The 21,977-nt window shown below is 39.7% G+C and overlaps 1 protein-coding gene across 1 annotated transcript; it reads left to right on the top strand.

Moving 5' to 3' along the window:
• Positions 1 to 5,579: 5,579 nt before the first annotated feature.
• Positions 5,580 to 17,683, top strand: LOC120792102 (POU domain class 2-associating factor 1). The gene is made up of 5 exons (XM_040131144.1): positions 5,580 to 5,647; positions 10,690 to 10,817; positions 15,286 to 15,325; positions 15,454 to 15,743; positions 16,645 to 17,683. Exons 1-5 carry the CDS (start codon positions 5,632 to 5,634, stop codon positions 17,074 to 17,076), a joined length of 906 nt encoding a protein of 301 aa, XP_039987078.1. The 5' UTR covers positions 5,580 to 5,631; the 3' UTR covers positions 17,077 to 17,683.
• Positions 17,684 to 21,977: the final 4,294 nt, after the last annotated feature.

The raw sequence follows: 21,977 nt of genomic DNA, 5'->3' as shown, positions 1-21,977 counted from the left end.
GTTTCAGGCTCAGCATTAGCCCAAGACTGAATTTAGGCTCCAGATTTTTGCAGCTGTTCTTTGCATTGATGAAAGTATTTTTTTATTTTTTTTATTAAATCTTACTCTTTCTCCCTCATTGAAAAATCTATGGTCTATGAATATGCAAATAATGTCATTTCAGAAGTTAAACTGCTTAATGCAAAATGTGTCCTACTTCACTGACAAGTCCAGTTTCCTTGTACGTGCACTGGTAGCTTCACATTTCCTCATCAAACTTCCAAACTCGTTGTGATGCCGCAAAATCATGTTTGTATGTACACATTTGAACTCAGATTTGAGGTGAGCACAAAGAAACGTCTTCTCATCAGTAAAGTTCAAACATCCAGGGAGGGAGGAAAAATGAGCAAAACTTAGTTTTGAGTTTCTGGTTTGTTTGACCCCAGCCAAAGAGATTTGACCTAAGGCAGAAACATTTTACGGTTTGAACTGAAAGAAATATAAACCTGAAAAATCATTGATTTGTGTAGTTTGAGTTTGAACAGATCAAAATACGTTTTTTTCCCCTTTGGTCGTTCCAGTGGAGTTTCCTATGATGGTTTTAAAGAATGCCATTTTGGGAGAAATTGATCTGTTTTTACATACACTTTAGCTACCAACCTCCTAATTTGGTTCTGGGAGATAAACATGAAATACAAATCTTGAATTTAGATTTTGAAATTGAAGTTCCATGCAGAATTTGTTTTTTGTTTTGCAGTGGATTCTTTCATGTATATCTAGCTGTCTTCAAAGCCTCTTTCAAGTCCCAAAAAGAGGAAGTTAACCACAATGAAATGACTGTGAACTCAACCGCCTGCTGTACCAGAAGTGTAGTGGATCTAAACACACTCCACAAGCTTTTTTTTAACTTTTAATCTGCACCTGCTTGAAGCAGCTTTCAATACACTGTATGGAAATTAGGCGACCAATTCATTTAATACAAACAAGTTGACAAACAAGAAAGACTCGTAGTGATGTGTCGATTTTATGGTATGTGAATGGATCTTCATTGTACTTTTCCGACTCTATCGATGTGAACTACACGGCTCACGTAAATGAGCTAAAATATGTTAACACTGGTTGAATCTGCAAGCCAATTAGCATCAATAGTTGTAGTGACAAAATATTAATATTAAATATGTACATGATTCCCTTTGATGTGGTTTTAACATTAATGAAATGGCAGATAGGATTATGATTTTATTCTACCAAACCGACCAAACTAATCTGCTGTGATCGTCTGTTCTTTTATATATAATATCTTAATCATTAGCTTTTGATGTAACCACTTGTATCTTTTCCTTCTCACTTCACCTTCCAGTATCAGACAGGATAGAATGGAGATTCTATAACTACAGGGTTTTCAATGAACGAATTAAAGATTTAAAGTGTTTTGTGTACCATTACTGTGTTTGTAGATTTATGTAACCAAAATCCGTTTGAGATATTAACACAACTACTGCAAACAAATGAAGCCCTGTGCACACAAATGCGGCAGCTCTTGCCAGTCAGAACTCTGCATTTGACAGGATGGTGCCACCAGGTCGCACTCGGAGAGAAACATGTGAGATTGCAAATTACGGTAACTCAACAATGATGATACCCAACAGAAAGACGTTTGTTTGTGCTGCACGAACATCAGTTTATGCAGCACAAACAGAGTTTACGCTTTTACTGTGGAAAAGCAGATTGTAACATGTAAAAGCAGGGCCGGATTGAGCTTATCTGGACTAAGAGTGTAATAAAAAATGTCAAAGGGGCATATTGTCCTAGTCAACACACACTATCATTTTATGTGTGTGCATTCATTATTTTGAACTGTCTTCACTCCTTAACTACCTCTTTGTCCATCGTGGCCTATAGGAGAAACACTACACAGTCTATTATTTCAGTGCATACGTGTAGATTTATCTAAATGCAAAGCCACTGAATCTGAGTTTTTACAGCAAGTGTTAAAAATTTTACCTCAACTCATTGTGACCTTACATAATTATGAACTTTCAAAACTACAAACTCAATTTACCATAATTTTTTTTCTTATTTTATACTTCTGTTTGCCCCCACTACAAGTTCTTGTCATCCTGTCACCTTTTTCCATTCAGATATTTACCACCTCACAGTAACAGTCAGTTCTGCCTAACCTGGTTTGAACCTAGTAGGTGAGCTACAGTTTCACCAGTTGCCTCTCTCTTTCAGTGGCTACGTGGAGGCTTGTTAAATTCTCTGTCCCCTGGATTCTCCGTCTTAAGGACCATCTGAGTTTGAGCCATCGTCCAACTCTGTTGCTATGTGTTTCCCCTTACTGTAACCCGTACTCCTCTTAATCCCCAACCAGTCGTCTTCTGTGATCCTCACCCTAACCCCAACCAGTTAACGTTGCTACGCCTTGCCGTAGCCTAAACCTTGCAGCCTCTAACTGGCTGAGCTAGAGGGCAGAAGAAAGAGCAAAAATTCAGTTTTCTTTGAATTTTATGTTCCTTGACCAGGCAGTCAGATGTCTGAAGGAACAACAGTAAGGCCTAATATCAAACTATTGTTTTTTTTGGTGTATGGAGTAATGTGTGTTGTACGGTTGACATGGGGAGAGAACATTTTTTCACATTTGCATTTGTACATTTTTCTATTCACTTATGTGTATTTATTATTATTACTATTTTATAGTAGTTTACTTTTTACTTATTTACTTCCTCTTTCCTAACTGCGTGTTGAGCAGTGTTAACATAGCAAATTTCCCTGCAGGGATCAATCAAGTTTTTCTGATTCTGATTCTGATGTGCAAACGTGTATTTGTCCTGTTTGCTAATGTGTTGAATGTAAAACCTTCTAGATACAGCCTTGTTATTTTATTTTACCTTCATTTATTCTATTTCTTAAAATGGATTCTTTCTCCTCCTAACCATTCTAACCATTGCACTGAAAAAGTATAACAAAAAGAGGTATTAGAAGGAATATTTCTGTCTATAGTGTAGTTGGATGTGCGGCCTGGGGCAGAGCTCTAGTCTGGTGTGGTGCTTCAAGACTCTGGAGGGGCACAGCCCATCGCATAACCCCCCCATTTTTTTGTTTCTGGCCCTGGCAGGGCATGCACCTGGGTCATCCTTTGTTGGATTATGCTGTCGTCACCAAGTCATAACACATGAACCTGCATATGAACCTTAATTAGCACATTATTGTTGATTTGTTTCTTCTTCTCCAGCTGAGATACACTGTTTTTTATAAATTAAAGCCGGTTTCTCTTATCAAGATTTTGTGATTATACAGCGCATACTACAAGCTGGTATAATTCTCTAAACACATGCCTAAACAAGTAAGTGTTGGCAAACCTTATTTAAAATACCACGGCCAGATAAGGCAGCCAGACAGATCTAGCTGTAGGGCTCATATTAGAAATTCAGGCTTCATTTTAGAATGGTGCTGATTATGTACAAAGTGCTTCCTGAACAAGCCCCGACTTACATTGGCAAGTTTACCTCTTTTCATTTCCAGTCCTGACTTTTCATGTAGCATCACAGCAGCAACCTTATTTAAATATTTCAAATGGATCTGAAATTGACTTTCTAGAATAGCTATTTGTCTTTATGTTCTATATTGTGAGTCTGGGTGTGTATTTAACTGAAAGGCTCCTTTGTGACATTTATTCATGAATGATGTTTCATGTGTGAAGCATACCTTGTATATTCACTTACAGTATATATCTTTGGAGCACCAGAAAGCAACTGGTTGGCTACCTCAGAAAACTGATAACACCTTTAGAATCAGACAACAATGAATCTGGCGATGACATATGGATGCTGCAGCTTTCACAAGGGAAGCCTTCCAGTGCGAAGAAGGAGCGCACTAACTAGCTTAGGGGTAAAAATGATTTTAAGAAAACTGCACATTTCAACAGATATTCAACATTCGGGAAAATATGCTTATTTGTTTTTTTTTTCACAAGAGTGATATAAAAAGATTGATACCAATTTCACATCTGTCTTAAGTACAGAGGTAGGGCCAGGACATACATAGTGAGCCTAATTTAGCAAAAAGACTGGAGGCAAGGGCGAACAGCTAGCTTGGCTCTGTCAAAAGGGAAAAGGTATGCCAACCAACATTTCGAAAGCTCACCAGGTAAGATGTTGTATCCCGTGGGTTTAACCTGTAGACAAAAAGAAATGTAAAAACAACAATTTGTGGTTATAGGGGCAGTTATTTCTTGACGAACAACAGTTCGTCCCTCTGCTCAGTAGCCAACTTCTGTGCAGCATCTGCGCAGGTTTATTGACCCCAGATTTTAGCACTTCCCTTTCCCTGAAACCACAAACAAAAAAGTAAAAGAACTGTCATTTTTACATTTCTGAATTTGTATGGCTTAAACAAAGGAGATATGAGGTATTAATTACTAGATATTACATGTGTATGTAGGTGCGTTCTTGTACATTGGAGAGTTCCAGGCTCGCTGTTTCCCCATGCTTCCTGTATTCATGCTAGACTAGGCTATGTCTTGACTCCGGCTTGACACATAGACATGAGATCGTTATTAAGCTTCTAACCTCACTCTAGGAAAGAAAGGAAATGAGCTTTTCCCCCAAAATGTTTAAGTATTCCTTTAAATTTGATACCAGATCAGAATAGGTACGTTAAAGAGTGCTTCACTGATTTAGCATTGATCTCCTATAACACTGTAAGACTCATGATGGACAGTTTAAAAAAGATTGATGCAGATGCAAGAGAACCAGAGACTTCTTCTTTCTCGTTAAAACCTAAATTAGCCACAATGCAACTCAACTGCTGACTGTTCTGTCGGAGATGTGGGTGTGTCATGCCAGTAGTGGGCTAGTATAGCCTTAAGGTGCTAGACTCAAGCAGGAATGGGGAGCGGGCCACAGAGGTCTGTAAGATCATATCTCTCTAACTCCACTCCCCCGGATCTTCTTTTATTTTCAAACTTGTAATCCTCAGACCCATCCGACGCAGACTCAAATGACATCATTGGAGAACATTTATCCGACATCACGCAGCTCCCTCTGGACCTACAAAAGACTTTATACAACTTTTTTCACATATGCAGTAGTATTCCCCAAAGACCTGTAAACAGGCCTTGATGAGCAAAATTGTTGGAGTTATCCTTTAGGTTACACATCAAATGAATATATATTTAAATGTTCCAACTTTTACTAAGTTGTTTGCAATCAACAGCTTCATGTGAGTTTTGATAAAGGTTCTCTCAGACAAACAAAAATTTTGTTTAACTTTATTGAGGTTTGAGGAAGGAAGGCCTGGGAAGGAAGTCTGTGGTACAAATAAAACAGCAATATTTGAGCAATTGATTGTCTTTTATTTGTCTTTTATGCATGTGAATGTATTTATGCCATTTCCCTTAATGCTCTGTCGACTTCAGCTCTGTTTCATTTTGGCATCTGTTTCTCTTTTTAAAATGTTTTATCTCTTGTTGTTTTGATTCAACTTAAATAGCACCAGTGAAACTAGATGCATAAGGGAGACGTGTGGTTGGAGAAACTGTGACATCCCAAGGGGATTGTTAACTAGCTGCAGGCTGTTATAAAGCACGTCAGTCAACCCGCCACTTTGATTTCTTCAGTTTAACTATACGATAATAGCAAGATAAGCAGTATGCACTGGGAGAAATGTAAGTACAACACGTCATTGCTGTTTTATTTACATGATATACACAAACTGTAATATCTTGCTCATTTGATGCAGATTGTCCTATATCTAACATTTATTGGTGTAATCTCTATCATTTGAGGGGTTAAACCAACTTTGACTTCATTGAGGGAGGTGAACGAACCACAGGAAGTTTTTAAAATTTTAAAAGTTTTTCAAAAAGGGGTTTCACCTAATCTTTTGTTCACTTCGTGATCGTCAGTTACATCAGTTTTCACTTTGAGGAGGTGGACACAATATCGTGAACAGAATATACCGTTCCCTAACAATGCCATGCAATCCAGTACAACAGCCTTACAACCTTTGAGAAGCTTAAATTTTATTTTATTTATTTATGTATTTCAAATTTCATTTCATTTCATTTGACTTCCTGGCAATGTCTGTTTTGAATAATTTATAGATAAATATCTGGTTGAATACCATAGATCAAGAATTGTTGAGACTAGGAAATTTGATTTAGCTGAACTTTGAATTACCTTTGTTGTGTTTTTGTTCAGTCGTAACTGATTGATTTAAACCATTAATTAATTCTCATAATTAACCCAAGCATTTGCTAATCAGAAAAAAATATGGTTTATAAAAGCCCTAACCACAACGTCGATGTGCCCAGCGATTCTCCTGCCATAACCTACCATATATAATTTAGGACACTAACTGAAATGTTTATTTCAAGAGTTTTGGGTAATTTTTTGAATAGGAACAAAAGGAAATACCAGTATATGACAAATTTTCCTGTTTTGAACTGTGTCGGGATCAGTATTGAAGCTGCTGTGTCAGACTCCTTTGGAAAGAGGAAGGTGGTCATTTGGAAGTTGACAGCATGTTGCTATTGGCCTGTAATCTTGATATGCAAATGGTGGCAGACCTCCGCCACAGTAAAAGACTGCACAGCTGTGGAGCTTCCTCTTTTGTGTTATCCCTGTGCATGTGCCACGGTGATTATTTTTCTGTCTGTGTGTGCTCATGTGTTATTGTTTAAACTGAGAGAGATCAAAGACAACAACAGCTTCTGTTCAACTGAGCTTCGATTCAAAGATCAGTACCGTAGCGTTAACCTTAACATGGCGCTCACACCATTCGTTTCCCTGTGTTTTTTTAGCGCTGTTTTCCAGTTAAAAATCACTTGTCATGATATGTGCCACATCCCTGTTTGCAGCACAGTCCTCAAACTCCTTCAGTCCTTTGCCATGAGTCTTTACAAATCTATTGGGGCTTAACGAACAGTCAATTGTGTTTCCAGTCCCTGTTTCTGTTAAACATCACGGACTTGTCTGCACATCGCACAGTGTCACACTGTTCTGTTTGTCTAGAGCAGCCAGTTACCCTGTCTGACCTATGGAGTCACATCAGTCAGCTGCAGATAGGAATCTGGACAGGTTACTGTCAGGACACCCTTAGTCCAATAACAGACCGCATGTCTCCCTCCTCTTTGCCTGGGAGTGATGGGAACAACAATCACAGGCTAAAGGTCAGAGGAGTAAGCTAGTAACTGGAAGGAAATTCTAAGCAGGAGAACTGAGAGGAGGGCTCCTGTTCACGAGCAAAACATTTCCAGACTCATCCAGGTTCAGTTGAAAGCTGATAAGATGATTGTCTTCCACAAGTGCTCATTTACTGAAACAAACAGTGAAAAAAAGATGAATAAAATTTGATAAGTTCAGCACAAACAGGAGACAAATTCCTCCCACAACAGATATGATAAAACAATTATGTACGGTGGTGAAGTTTCCATGGTGCAGAGCTGAATTATTTTTTGTACAGTAGACTATTTGTTCCTGCCATTTCTTCAGCAAATGTTTGTTAATTTTAAAATATTGACTTTGACATTGCCAAAAATATGATCTGGGGTAATAATCAAAATGTATTCATTTCCAAGATGCGAGATGTGTCTGCCCTGCTGTAGTGTACCCAAAAAGGACAGCGATAGTTGGATATCTAGGCAAATTTGTAATACAGTTTATCTGAAAATACTTCATTAATATCTTTTAAAATTGAAAATTCTTAAATTATGCCTAACTTTACAGAATATTCAGTCCTCCGGCATCCACGATCACTAGATTCCCTTCAAAAATGTTACAATTTTGTGTCCGCTTTTTAAAAATGTCTGGTAAATTAGGCACGTCCTCTGCTAAGCAGCTGACTTTTCTGACTGAATTCCGTCTAATACTATTTTTATACACCGTAGCAAACATTTTTCTGCAAACATGTGGAGGTTGAGGGAAAAAGTGCAGGTTCAGTGCTAAATGAAGAAGAAGCTAGCATGGCCGGATGTGCGTTGTGTGTTTAATTTGGGCTTTCTCAAGCATGCGGACAGTTTTGTTCTACTACCCAACAGCTGCTTGTAAAGCTGTAGCTCCACTTGTCAGTTACCAAAACCGATACCAACTACGTTAACTCATGCCAGTACACTGAGTCACTGCGGAGGCAGCGTGAATTGGACTGGATTTCCTTCCAAGCTGCTTGTAGTTGGTTCGTCGTGGCTTAACATCCGCCCCACCTACCCGCTTTGAAAATGAACAAGAGGTAAACAGTAAATATTTTTTTCACCAGTCTACACTCGAAAATTAAATCTGGGGGGTGGCGAATGACAATTTTCTGCAAATATTAATAGCTGACTGGATACACACGCCATTTCATTTGTACCGTCTTAACTGTACACCAGTCCAGGGTTACTGCTGGCTTAACTGTATGCTACTACCACTCCCACGATCCCTCCCCGACAGCCAGCAACTCCCACTGTGTCAAATGGAGATGTTATGATAATTAAATAGTTATAACAAAATGAATAATTAAATCACAAATTGACGTAATGCCACAGGATGTTGCCGAGTCCAACAAAAGAGAATTTTCCAAAACTGATGCATTGAGGTTTGTTTATGTAATTTTCTGTTGCCAGCGATAATGCAAAAATACCAAGGCACATGTAAATCAGGCAGTATGGGACACTCCTCTCAGAGGCAGTCTGACTTTGGGATTCGGACTGACGATCAGTTCATTTTTCATAAAAATTTATTGCAGCTTTGCAGCTCAGCCTCTGAGAAACTAGAAACGCCAGAGGGGCTCAGAGTTAACCTGCAGATGGCTTGTTAGCTGAGCATGTCAAACTATGTCACTTTAAGATTGAATGTGTATTTGTGTGGGGCATCAGGCCAAGATTTATTTTCATTTCAGCCGGGGGGAGACATCTTCCAGGAACTGCTTACTTCACTACAATTATAGTCTGAAGCTGGTCTTTGAATTACTTCGAGCCCGGGGGGCTTCTTTAGAATTAACACAATTTCCAGTTTGGGGTGTGCAGGGTGTTTATTATTACCGTGCGTGGGATTGATGTCAGATTAGCAGTCCTCGACAACCGGCTACTGGAGTGCATTAAAGCCAACTCTTCTGTCAGTCAGCATGCAGTGAAGCACTTCCTGCCCTCCCAGATCACACACCTTTGAGAAGCAAGTGTCTCCTTTATGTCACCCAAAAAAAAAAAAAGGTGACTACAAGTACTCTGGAACAGAATAGATGTAGGAATCACCCTCCCATAGTGATTTTTCCACGCAATGACAAATTAATTATGAAAATAAATTACTCATTAATGAAATATTATGATTAGATGTGATTTTATGGCTTTTCATCTTGTGCCATTATTAGGTTAAAATTTTAATTTGCCCAATATTTTAAAATGCACTTCTGTCACACACATAAAACTATAAAATCCTATGGTTATATTCAAGTGTGTAACCAAACTACGACTCTCCTGTTGTGTGCTTCTAAATAATGAATTAAGATCCTTTGCGTTATCCTTACGTTTTGCTGTGATCCCATGAGTCTGAGCAATTCATGCCTTTCTTTGTGTATGCTTGTAACACAGTTGCACCACCTTGTCTCCCTGTAAAACTGCACCTGTGAATGTGCATAAAAGTAAAAGTGGAGGGAGGAGGGAGGGCGAGTGTGAAAGTCAGAGCGATGAGGAGCCATGGTGCGGATCGCTTTTCTGGGTGTGGAATGCGTAATTCCACGCCCATTTCAGTCCTTCTCAGGTGACTGCAAATTTTGAAAAACGCTTATGTTTTAGTCTTTAAGGCAGGGACAGGAAGGCTGGGCGAGATGGATGCTCTGATCAAATTCTGTTCAATTCATCATAGTAAAACCTGAAAAATGAAACCCATCAAATAGTGGCCTGTATCCTCTCTATCTGTTTAGGGTTCCTAGAGCTGTTTAGGTTCATGTACGTAGATCAACCTGCATCTACGGTGGGGGAAAATGCCATTACTCTTAATGACTTTGTAGCCTCGGGCCGTACTGACAGATGGCATCGTCTGCAGTTTCATAAGTCCCATACTGTTGCTTTGAGTTTATTCAGAGGAGGCCCTTGCTGTCAGATCAGATTTCTCCTCATGCTTACACTTGCAGGAAATCAATGGTTGTAAACATTTGGACGTACTGGCCTGAAGTCTCTGTTAGCGTGGCTCCATAGGACACTCAACCATGTTTATCAGTTAAATGTACAAATGAATACAAGTAAATGAGTACAGAAAATATTTATGATGACGTCGTTAACTGGAAAAGACAAAAAACTGTTATCTCTAATGAGTGTACTGGTTCATAAATCAACAGCAACCACCATAGAAATTAAACTGCTACCAACTAAATACTGCCGAAATATTTTGTTGAGTTAGATGTGAGTCATAGTGGATAATGTTCTAAATTATAATGTTTTTTTATACTTTAATTTTTTACTAATTTAAGAAATAAACCCATATCTCTAATCCATTTCACAGTCAGGATCTAAAACATTATAACAAATAGTTACTTGGAATATTTTTGCAATATATAGATAAATATATACAATTAATATATTTTGACAAAGCAATCTCAACATAGCACCACCACAAGTGTCCATTGGTAGCTGTTCTGGGGCTTCTGACTGTCTCACATCATCTTCATCACCAACAGAAGGGAAAAGAAGGGATATATATCTAATCCGCTTTCTTTCTCTGTTTCTTGCCTCTCTAGCGCCACCATCAGCACTGGCCAGGTCCAGACCATACCAAGGCGTTCGAGTCAGAGACCCGGTCAAAGAGCTGCTGAGGAGGAAGAGAAGCCTGGAGCTGCAGAGCAACAAGACAGCACCCCCTGCTACGGTGAGAACACCGTGACCGCTCGCCATTAACGTGATTACATGATGCTTTTTATCACGGACGTTGGGTGATTGATACATGCTGTGATCATTTAACTCTGGTTTGTGACCTTTAAAATGAGTAAAAAAATTGATGTCTGATCAACATTCTCTGTTCTCCAGCATAAATGTTACACACTGAGACATTTAATACATAATAAAACAAAGTTTCTCATAAGTTTTGGGAAAATATGGCACTCCACCCTTTTCAAAGTAAATAATTTTCCAAAGAGCCTTGTAAACACTGAAACCACATTTTTCTCTGCACCTTTATCACAGCATGATTAGTCATTAAACAAATCAGCCCATGATTCAATATAACAACTGCAAACCTGTGCCTAGTGAGATTTTCCATACCTCTTCTTTGAAAGAGCAGAGGATACTGAAAATATACTAAAAAGAGAGTTTATGAAACTAAAAAGAAAAAAAGATTAAATAAGGCAAAGGAGCATTTATTACTTTTAAATGCATTTGTCTGAAAAACAAAACTCACAAACATTTCTTGCCAGGCCTCTGCCAGTGACAGCCAGGTTTTTAACTGACCTCATGTTCATGAACTTTTTTGGAGTGCTCTCTTACAACAGTTTCCATGACAAACACAACAGCATTTTTGCATTTAGACATTATGAAAAATGTATAAATAACATGCGGCATTTCTAATATTGCTTCCTTGATTGCATTCTGACGATTTATCGCCACTAGTCTCCAGGCTGACATTCTTCACTCATCTGAGCTATAATGAAGATGAATCGTGTCAATGATCTTTATGCTTTCTGCCGCAGGTAGGCCACTGCAGATATTAGAAGACATTCACATGGGCTGAACGTGCAGACGCAGGTTGTTGGTTGTAAAAGTGGATTCTGTTGAGCTGAGGCTGAAACATGACAGATCAAGTTCTGTGGGGAGTCATTTTGCCAAATGGAACATTATGGCATTCTCAAGAGCTTAAGGAAAGGGTCCTCATGGGGCAATCAGGGTGTGAGCAGTCAGGACCCAGGGCCTATCCCAGAGCGAAGGTGAAGGGGGAAATTTTGTCCTTATGTAATCCAGGTGTTTTTCCATGACAGTTACAGCCATTCCCTGCATGGCTCCAGGGCTGGGCACACTGCCCTATGCAAAATAACTTGCAGCCTTGCCAAAGAGCCCTCCCACTTTATTACGTCTTCCAGACCAGTAGGGGATAGAAATAAGTATGTTCACACAAACATGCACCTGCAAAGACTCCCTTCATATAAACCCTGTGAGGGAAAAAAAATATGAAACATTACTTGATACTAAGTGTAGTTTTATGTTATATCTTTCACTGTCAGAGCATTTCATGGGAACATGGATATCATCCAAAAAATTCCTTAACTTCAGTTTGCTCCCTTCATTATGAGTGGAATTCATTTCTCTTGCTGACTTTTGAGGGTCATCAGGAAACCTTTCTATCCTGAAATGCCGAGGTTTTCAAATGATTCCAGTCATATTCATGACAATCCTGTGTTCACATGCATTCCACCTTATTAAAAGAATAGTTTGACATTTGGAGGTATGGCTTTTTTACTTTCTTGTGAAGAGTTAGATGAAAAAACAAATACCAATCTCATTTGTGTAAGCTATAAAAACAAACGAAGTAGTTTTACATGGGATTTGAAGTCTTGTAGCAAGGAAGTCACTATGCCCAACCAAGAAAAGATAATAGTTGCAGCATGTAACCGTCTGTAAAACTGCAACTTCTTTTTACACTGTGATTTTTGTCCGGCTTAAACAACGTATAGTATATACCAATTTAATTGGTTAGCCTCATATGTGCCTGCAGCCACTTTCGTTTGACCCTTTGATGGAGCTAGCTGTTTCCCTCTGTTTTTAGTCTGTTTGCTAAGGTAACTGGCAGCTGGCTGTGGCTTCAATATATTGCACTTAAGCTGTGGAGTTCAGTGCTATTAGCTATTGTTATTGGAGGGTCAGCTCACCCAAACTTATACATACCTCTAACGATTTACACCATACAGCCAGTTTTGGTTTCATCGGTCCAGGTTTGAGATATGACCCTGTTGCTCTGGATAATTCACAAACCTAACTGTCAACAGTTTTAACTGGAACTATTTTCCACTGAAGATAGTCCCTATGAAAACTGTCAACAGTACGGTCTACAGATTATCCACATTAATTGGGGAGACCAATTTTGAAAAAAGATGATGTTGCTTTTATTATTATTATTTATTGTTGTTGTTTTGTAATTTCTTCATGCTTCATGCTTCATACAAATTTCCATTCTGCTCAGTTGTGTTTGGTGAAGTTAGAATTCTCAGAACCAGATTTTGCAAAACCTGAACAAATAAAAACCTAAACTAGCTGCATGGTTGTACCACTATTTGGGGTGAACTGGCCCTTTAAAGTCTAATAGCTTCCCACTTTAAATCAGAGGGCAGGTCTCATTTTTGCAGATTTACTTAGCCTGATGTGAAGGGCAGCAGGCTGACTGAGAGCTTTGGTTTGAGATTCCTGGTGTTTGCAAATCTGCCTTGTTAAAACGTATTCAATTTGCAGTTATACACACCCAGTCAGCACTCACCTTACCACAGTTTGTATTGGGTTTATTGATGTTCTCCAGCATCACCGTTTTTACAAGGACAAAGTCTTAAGCAGGAAATCCAGTACTTTATTTTCAGGAGACATTTTCTATATGCAATTATACTATATACAATTTCTGTCCAAAAGTGCTTTAACTTTCCATGAGTGTTAATTTTTCTTCATTGATTTTTTTCCTCCCACCCTCAGCACTTGGTCAAAGTAACATTAGGAGTTCAGTCATCAGCCTCTGGTGTAATAACTGAGCGCCGTAATTCCCCGTCTGCTGTCAAAGCTGTAAAACTATCCATCTCCCCAGTACCTCTGCACTTTTTCAGCCACCTGACCGCACATGCCCTGCTGGCTGACGGCAGGCAGCAGGATGCAGTTGTTCACTGCTGCTCGTGTCCAGCAGCGCCCAAACACTAACACGAGCCGCCAATGCTGCCACTGCTGCTGCTGCTGCCTCTCTCATTCCTTCTGAGTTTTTTTCTCACTACAAATTCTGTACTGCACCGCTGCCTATTATGCAGCAGTCCCTTATAGGGACCATACAGAGCAAATACATTTTTTCATATGTGCATACACATGTCTTTCAAGAGAGATTATATGCATGTGGTTCTGCACCTTGGACATCTGGGTGTGAGCATTCAACACAAAGAGGTAACACAGGAAGTAAGTTAAGATTCTTCTTCTTCAGGATCAGGGTGTAAAAACCGACAAAATGACAGAGAAATTATAGAAGCATTTAAATAAAAAACAGAAAAATCAAGTGATTTCCCGCCCAGATTCAGTCTGGTGAATGACGCTCACATAGAAACAGTACTGGATGACAAATGAAGATGAAATATACAACTGGAGAAATGTAAATTACATTATCATAGAGTTGAACAATCCAGTGCATTCAATCAAGATAAAAAAGTGTTAAAATAAAAACTGTGATAAATGGAAAATAAGTTTAGTTTTTGGTCCAGGGACTACAGATGAAAAATGGCATCTTTGCTAACTCTGTTACATTTATTTATTCATATGTATTCATTAAGTATATTATATTTTATCGGTTCATTTATCAGGGACAGTGCACAAAATTGTCAGAGCTGTAATGAAAGTTCAAGATGATGTCGATTCCCTGTCAGGTCAGTGTTGTCTGAAGGTGATATATCTGTAGATATTGTCTGTTTTTGTCAGATTGCATCTTTGCCACTTAATAGTGCGGACTGCACCCGTGATCTAAAACATCAGCACTCCACATCAGTTGAGATTTAAAGTTCATTCTTGACCTGGGAGACAGCGAAAAACTAATCTCAATACAAGTAGTAACTGTTCTGGAACTTTCTTAGTGGATGGAGTTTGACCAGTTGTCAGGGAATTGCAATTGTTAGAAATTCCATTTTTGTCAGAGCCAACAAATATATATAAAAGGCAGAGACTCGGACTTCTATCTAACAATTCTCCTCAACAGACCATAATGCAACTCATCAAAAACAGCCCTTATATTATGACAAAGAGGAAATTAAACTGAAGGTCCACCGGAAGATTTTATTTCTTTTCACTGTATTTAATGTATTTGTACTCACCGCTGCCAACAATGTCCAGCCAAGCACACACAAACACAAACACACACACACACACACACACACACACACACACACACACACACACACACACACACACACACACACACACACACACACACACACACACACACACAGCTGCTGCTCACACCTGGACTTGATTGGCACAAGTGTAAATACTGCATATTTATATATCAACATCAGTGGTCTAGTTCTGCAGCATTAGCATGTGATTATGGTTCTTCTTCATTTATTAACTTGCAGAACTTATTTTTTTTAATTGATGTAACCTTTCTTTTGTTTTAGGAAGCGGCCGCACACAACAACCAGTCACCATACACACAAGGTATTTGTTCACAGAGACCAATAACACCTGAGTGTTACAGAAACATTTACCAAACTATTTCCTGTAAGCAGAGCATGTGCCCATGCATGTTTTCTATACCTCACACTCAGCTTCTCTTTGAAATTCAGCCATCTTTGGCTCCGATGTTGCCAGCGGCCCCACAGCTGAGCTGTCAGGTGCAGCTGGAGATGGAGGGCTGCAGTGCACCGGATGGAAAGCTCCGCCCCCTGCTAACAGCGCTGGCCTACAGCCTGCCATAACGCCATGGTCTTCACCTGAATACAACCAGCAGGACCCCTCGGCTCAGACTCTGGCCTACCCAGCCACCACCCTGACTGCAGACTTGTATATGCAGACTCTGTGCCCCAGCTACACCATGCTGACCTACACACACACACCACTGCTCACTAACTTTGGGGTGAGTGGGAGAAGACTCCATGTGTGAACAAAAGCATGTTTAAAGTTTTAGCAGGCAAGACCTTGCATTAAAAAGTACACTGACAAAATTACAACGGGGGACTGAAAAAAGAAAGAACTCTAGGATGTTTATTCCCCTTCTCTTGTGGATCAAAATTATTAAGAACTGAGGGACTGGATAGAGTCTAGTTGTCCTATTGTTAATAAAAACCAAGAAAGAACACTGAAAGTGAAATATGTCTTCCTAAAAATTATGTTTCTACACAACTAAACTTCAACAGCAAAAATGTGTTGTAGGAAATGTAATTGTCGGCTGTATTATGTTCAGAGGCGATGTATTTTTTGAATGAACGAAATACTATGTTTAAGAGCTAAGAGCGGCAGAGTCGCCGGCAGGTGGCTGGGGTGGACGGCGGGCATAGAAAGCAGCATCTGGTGGTCTTGATACTTTTTTTAAGGTGTCATCGTTGCAGTGAATTGCTACTGACATTAATACTCACGACAGCCGCTGTTCTCAGCTTTAAAAACCCACCTTTCAAACCTACAGTGAGTGGGTCATAAAGAACAAGCTAGATTAGGGGTGGAGTATGAGTATGAGTATGAGTTTAACTTCTTCAAGAAAGGATTTGATTGGTAGAACTTCTAAAGAGCATGTGGCCTGGAAGCTCAATCATGGGAAAAAAGCTCAATGTTCCTCACCACATCAACCTAGTTTCCCTACTCAACACATTTTCTATAATTTAATAAATTTCTGATGACTGAATCATTCGTAATGTGTTCGCAAAAACAGTCAACCTACATAAGATATACGTTTCCAGTTTTAAGCATGTTTGTGTCTTTGCTAGTTTTAGTTCCTTTGTGATCAACAGTAACATTTTAGTCCTTTTTCTTGTTCTATCTAGACCATACCAATGACCCCAGCACCAGCCTCCCTCCCTCAGATGGAGCTCCCAGACTCAGGGTTGACCTACCTCCCCTGGGCCCAGCCCCTCACCACCATATCTACCATGCCCAATCCGGGGGTCCAGTTTGCTCCCGGCTCTGCAGCCCTGTCCGGCTCACCTCTGGTGCACATGCCCTTGTCCATGTCTTTGACCACCATGATCCCTCAGCTGGAGGCCCAGGGTGTAGACCCTCAGCCCCAGATCCTTGACCTCCCACAGCGCTCAGAACACCAGCTAGACCATGAACATGAAGACCAGTCTCTGGATGAAGATCCGGGGATAGAGCCAGAATCACCAAACCTACTGGATAAACTTCTGGAGGATCACAAGGAAGATGAAGAAGAGGACAAAGACTCGTACAGCAGCTCACTCTACATATCCACTGTCTGAAAAATATGAGTGCTCAAGTTGTCTGTATAGAGCAGTATTTTTACTCTTCTTGATTCCTCAGGGGCCTTGTTCTTATAGACCTTTCTTCCAAACATTTTGAAGTACTCACAGGTGTCATTTCTAACATCCATAACGACTGTCATCTGTTTCAGCGTTACAGTGCCAGAGCCCTTTAATTGTGGAAGCTGGATAATTTCAGTTTATTATAACTTGGGTCTTGATGTTGTAGCTGTGGCCAAAATAACTTCCAAAATCAAGGCTGGATTGCCAAATGGGCAAATCAGGCAGGTGTCCAGGAGCCCCAGAGCTCCTGGCCCTAAATCCCCCAGTTTTCTGTGTGAAATTTACTTTGAGGTCATTTGATTCATTACAAATTTATTTGGTAATATGCGCCACTAAAGCACAATAAAAAATATAACTGCCCTGTCTTGTATAGAGAACCTGTGTCACAATCTAGTTTTAATATCTTTATTACTTAAGTTGATATTATACTTACATGATGCATATTCTTTAACAAATTTGTGTTTAATCAAAATGATCAACTGATATGCCCTGGGATCAGATATTGTGGTGCAGCAATACTGGTTGGTTTCTGTTACTCCGGGAAAAATGGGATAGGGGAAAAGGCATGTAGGGGCCCATAGTTCAGTTTTGTCCTGTGGGCCCCTAGCAGGTTAGTCTGGCCCTGGCAGAGATCTTGGAACCCAGCAACATTGCTGCAGTGATGTCGAACAGAGTCAAAAACCATCAGACAAGTTGTACACAAGCCAAGAGAGAGCCAAATATGTAAACTATGCTGCATTTCAAAGGAAAACTGTGTGTGAACTGTGTGCAAAGAGGTAGGTCAAAGCTGAACCACATTGTCGGACTGTAAAGTATGTTGGGGGTTTACAATGGGTAATAATTGATAGAGCAGCTTCATTTTCTGCTTGACATACTAGTTTTTGTTCTTTTCTAAAACTTGGGTTACACTAAATACTATTTAAAAGCACTAAAGTGTTGCCAAAACTTTTTAGTGATTTGCCCTGTTTCCAGATCTCAGAAATTAATTTGGTGAATACGATTTTTTTTTGTTAAAACCAACAGGCAGGATGATGCCAAAACTACAGAAATAATACCTAAGTTGTATTTAATAGTCTACTATTATTATATTTTATATGAATATAAGATCTGGCAAAGGGAAAATCCACATACTTTTTTTTTTTGCCATATGAAGTGTAGTTTATTTTTATGCTCAGAGTTTGCAATGTTAGGCCTTGTTTTATTGAGTATATAAAAAGAAGTAATTATTTTCTTACTTAGACCTATTTTGGATTTATATTCTGGTTAGCAGCTGTTTTTTTCACAGCAAAATTGCCATTGAAAATCCGGAAAACAAATTGCTGTTATCCGCGATCAATATGAGTTATGTCAGAGGCGGACGTTTTCTGACACACAGTTTACATTAGTGCTGCTCTCATAGCCTCGAGGTGTTTACCTTAGTTATAAAGATCTGTGATTAATGCTGTCAGTTAACAAGAAGCTGAATACTGATCATGTATCCTACACTGCTGGTTCTCTGTTTTTTTGTTTTTTTAACCTTTGAATCAAATCAGAAGAAGAGCTGAGGCCTTTAATACATGCTGGTGGGGGCAAGTTGACCTGGGCGGAAAAAAGGTGTCGTTAGGTGTGGACTTGCAGTATCTGTCTGTGCCGTCCTTGATATTGTGCAGCATAACTTATAATTTGTAAATGGGAGGAGGAGGCTTTGATAGCTGACAAAATGTGTTTGAAAACAGACTGTGGAATTGGGAGTGCTACATGAGTCCTGCAAGAATGTATTAGAAAGAAGGTCATGGGCACAAGGTGAAAACTGTATACTATAATAAATAACCTGAAAATTCAAACTGAGCCTTCACCAGGGTGTCAGCCAAGGCCAGGGGAGACGTGTGGGGGTTTCAAACTGACTTTAAACTGAAACTGCATCAGACAAAATCTTTGTGTCAAAAGACTGCAGGCTAGCCAGAGGTGGAGGGCATGACACATCACATTTCCTTAAGAAAAATGTAGTAAATGAAAATACAGAGATAGAGAGGTGCTGTGAGGAGAGATACAGCTCATCATGTTTAGTGAGGAGGAGGCAAAGTTTTGTAAATCAGTACACATAACAAAGGTGAGTTAATCAAGAGAAAAATACAACTACAGAGAAATGGTTTAAAAATCAATAAAACATCCTATCTTTGTAGTGTTGTTTGGTATGAAGCTTTGTGCTGCATTTTTTTTTCATGGCACTAATCTTCAGTTTTTCAGCTGCAGTTAAATCTTTCTGCTGCCCGGAGCTGTCAAATGCTAACCTGCTTGGTGCAGCTTTAAACTTGGGGAAATGTTTCTTTTTAAGTGAAGCTTTTTTAAGTTGTTGTTCAAGCAGAAGTATGCTAGGTAGTTCGAACTGTATCATCTCCAAGGCTGTTAATTTTTTAACTTACAGCTGAGTGCATTTCACCTAGGATGAGGATTTTGCCCTGGTGCTCGTGCTTGCTCTTCGCAGCGACGGCCTCTGAGTCTCAGGGATATCCCCCCCTGGGGAAACTGACATTGCGAGAGGGGCTGCACATGTCAAATCCCACACCTGGAAACACCTGAGATCGTATCATGTGGGACAAAATTTGTTGGGTCTGCTCATGTGACGGAATATTTGACGAGAGGATGTGTTTGGTTCTGTTTTCTCAAGTGAAAATGTGAAAACAGAAAACAGAAAAACAAATGTGTAGAGTATCAGTGACACTCCAAATGGCATTAACAGGTAATATCCAGGAAAAGAAACTGAAAAAGAGAAAAAATGACAGACAGATGAGTAGTGCAGCCAAAAATTGAGAAATTGCATAATTCTCATGCATAAGAGGGTTTCTATGAATTCCAGGTGTGCAAGCTCCTTAGTTCATGGACAGAATGAGAGGTAATGGGGAAATCTGTGAAAGTGAAGACGAATTGAAACTGTAAGATGTTAATTTTTTATGAGCATTAATGTAACTGTTTTAATGGCGAAATGCTTAGTGAACTCGACGTGACGGTTTCTGGCCGGCGAAATCGCATGAATGCTCAGTCCAGCTGCTGAAAGTAGCTGGAAATGTGAGTGAGACAACTTTAAATCAGAGGGTGACTTTAGGAGCCATCGTTATTGTTGACAGTGTGAATGTGCACACCTCCTGCTCATGTAAACTTCTTCAAATGCATCTCTCATCAGCCGTCTGTCCTCTTTGATTCTTGGCAGATGGTTTATCCGATGACTCATTCGGTTAGCATGCGTTGTTCTTAGAGTGTTGGTGCCAGAGTTCATGGCACGAAGATAAGAACTGAACTAAAGCTTCCTTGTGGAAGGGGAAAGTGGTCCTCAGCTGCCTTGCTGACACAGCTGGTGTTCACATGTCCTTTGGATGTTTCAGCGGCTACGAGAAAGATAAATCGTGCTGAAAGGTAACGTCATGTGTAACACTTTGCTTATAATTGCCTGTAGGTTCTCAGTCCAGCATTTTCTTTCACCACCTCCTTTCAGTGCATCATCCTGGCCATTTATTTTATCTCAAAACGGCAGAGACGGGGCTGTAGTGTCTGCCAAGAGCCACGTGTGTTGAATCACAGATTCCATTTGAAGCGCTCCATTTTGGGCAGCACCTTTGACAGCATGTAGGGGTGGGACACATGGAGCCCTTCGCCATGCCAAGGTTATTCTCCTCGGTCCCACAAATCTATTACCTGAAGGAGGCTGAGAATAGGCATTTCAGAAATTGCTCCAGTTGGTGTTCTTTTATATTCACTCTCCTGCCACTAACACAAACTTGCATCTTGGTAGCACTTTTCAATAAGTAGTCCTTTTAAAAGGGTCTATATGTTGTAACTAATGTCTTTATTAATGGTTAGTAAATCATTTACCAATGCTTTATCCATCAGTTATATGTCATTGATAAGAACAACTCTCTGTTTGGTTGTTGGCAGGTGTCCATACATTCTATGTGGTATACAATACAGTTTAATTTAACAATAAATACTCAGTTTTCTCACTTTCTAAATCTAATAAGCCATGAGGTCTGAAGTTATGAATATTAGTAAGTCATTTATTATTGGTAACAGATTTGAATTTTGGACAATATTAGATATTACAAGCTCTTTAGTAGCTGCGCTGGAGCAGATCACACAATTGTAGATGTTTAAAGTTTTTCAGAGCACTTTGAGGACTTCTTGTGGTCGTTGGCAACATCCAAAAAGTGCTCAGCAAAATGAAAATTTAAAGATCTACAATGTTGCATGGCAGCTGAGCAAACTCCTCCTGAGGAAGACTGTGGGATATGATCCAAAGCTCCAGAACAGCCGCTACATGGGCCGTGTGTTGAGATTGTACAGTTTGTCAGCTAGTGTTTCCAAGGTCAAGAATGAACTGTCATTCTCAGATTCTCTCAGACTTTTTAAGTTAAAATGCCAGAGTTACCCGGACATATCAGCTTTTAGAGAGAATGTCCACCTTTACCTTTACCTATTTGAAAGCCATGTTGTGTTCATGGCTGGCTTAACCTGCGTGGGGGCGCTGGGGCAAAATGAAAATGTTGGACCCCCCCCTTCCCTGTGCATTCTATTCCTATGCTAGAATATTATATTGCTGTTATTAAGTTTGCTGCGTGATAATTTGATTAAGCACAAGTTAATTTAGCCATATGCACCGTATATGCACATATAGCTGAAAAAATTAGGTCTAGTTGCCCCGCTTCAAGACAGGGCCTTGGGAGGCCCTTTTCACTGTAGCCAGTGTTTGTTTAAGTAGCACCAATGCCCATCCCACACAAAGTTACACTTATCAAAATTATGACCACCTGCCCATTGCTGTCTCATGCATCTTGGCTAATAAAAGTCTGAGTGCACAATCAGCCCAG

The sequence above is a fragment of the Xiphias gladius genome, chromosome 7 (genome assembly GCF_016859285.1).
Source record: "Xiphias gladius isolate SHS-SW01 ecotype Sanya breed wild chromosome 7, ASM1685928v1, whole genome shotgun sequence".
Classification (NCBI taxonomy): domain Eukaryota; kingdom Metazoa; phylum Chordata; class Actinopteri; order Istiophoriformes; family Xiphiidae; genus Xiphias; species Xiphias gladius.
This window is presented reverse-complemented; position numbering and strand designations above follow the sequence as displayed.

Coding starts and splice junctions, on each gene's coding strand:
- LOC120792102 (XM_040131144.1), top strand. Junction 10,818..15,285: donor AGACAGCACCCCCTGCTACG/GTGAGAACACCG, acceptor CTTTTGTTTTAG/GAAGCGGCCGCACACAACAA. Junction 15,326..15,453: donor CCAGTCACCATACACACAAG/GTATTTGTTCAC, acceptor TTTGAAATTCAG/CCATCTTTGGCTCCGATGTT.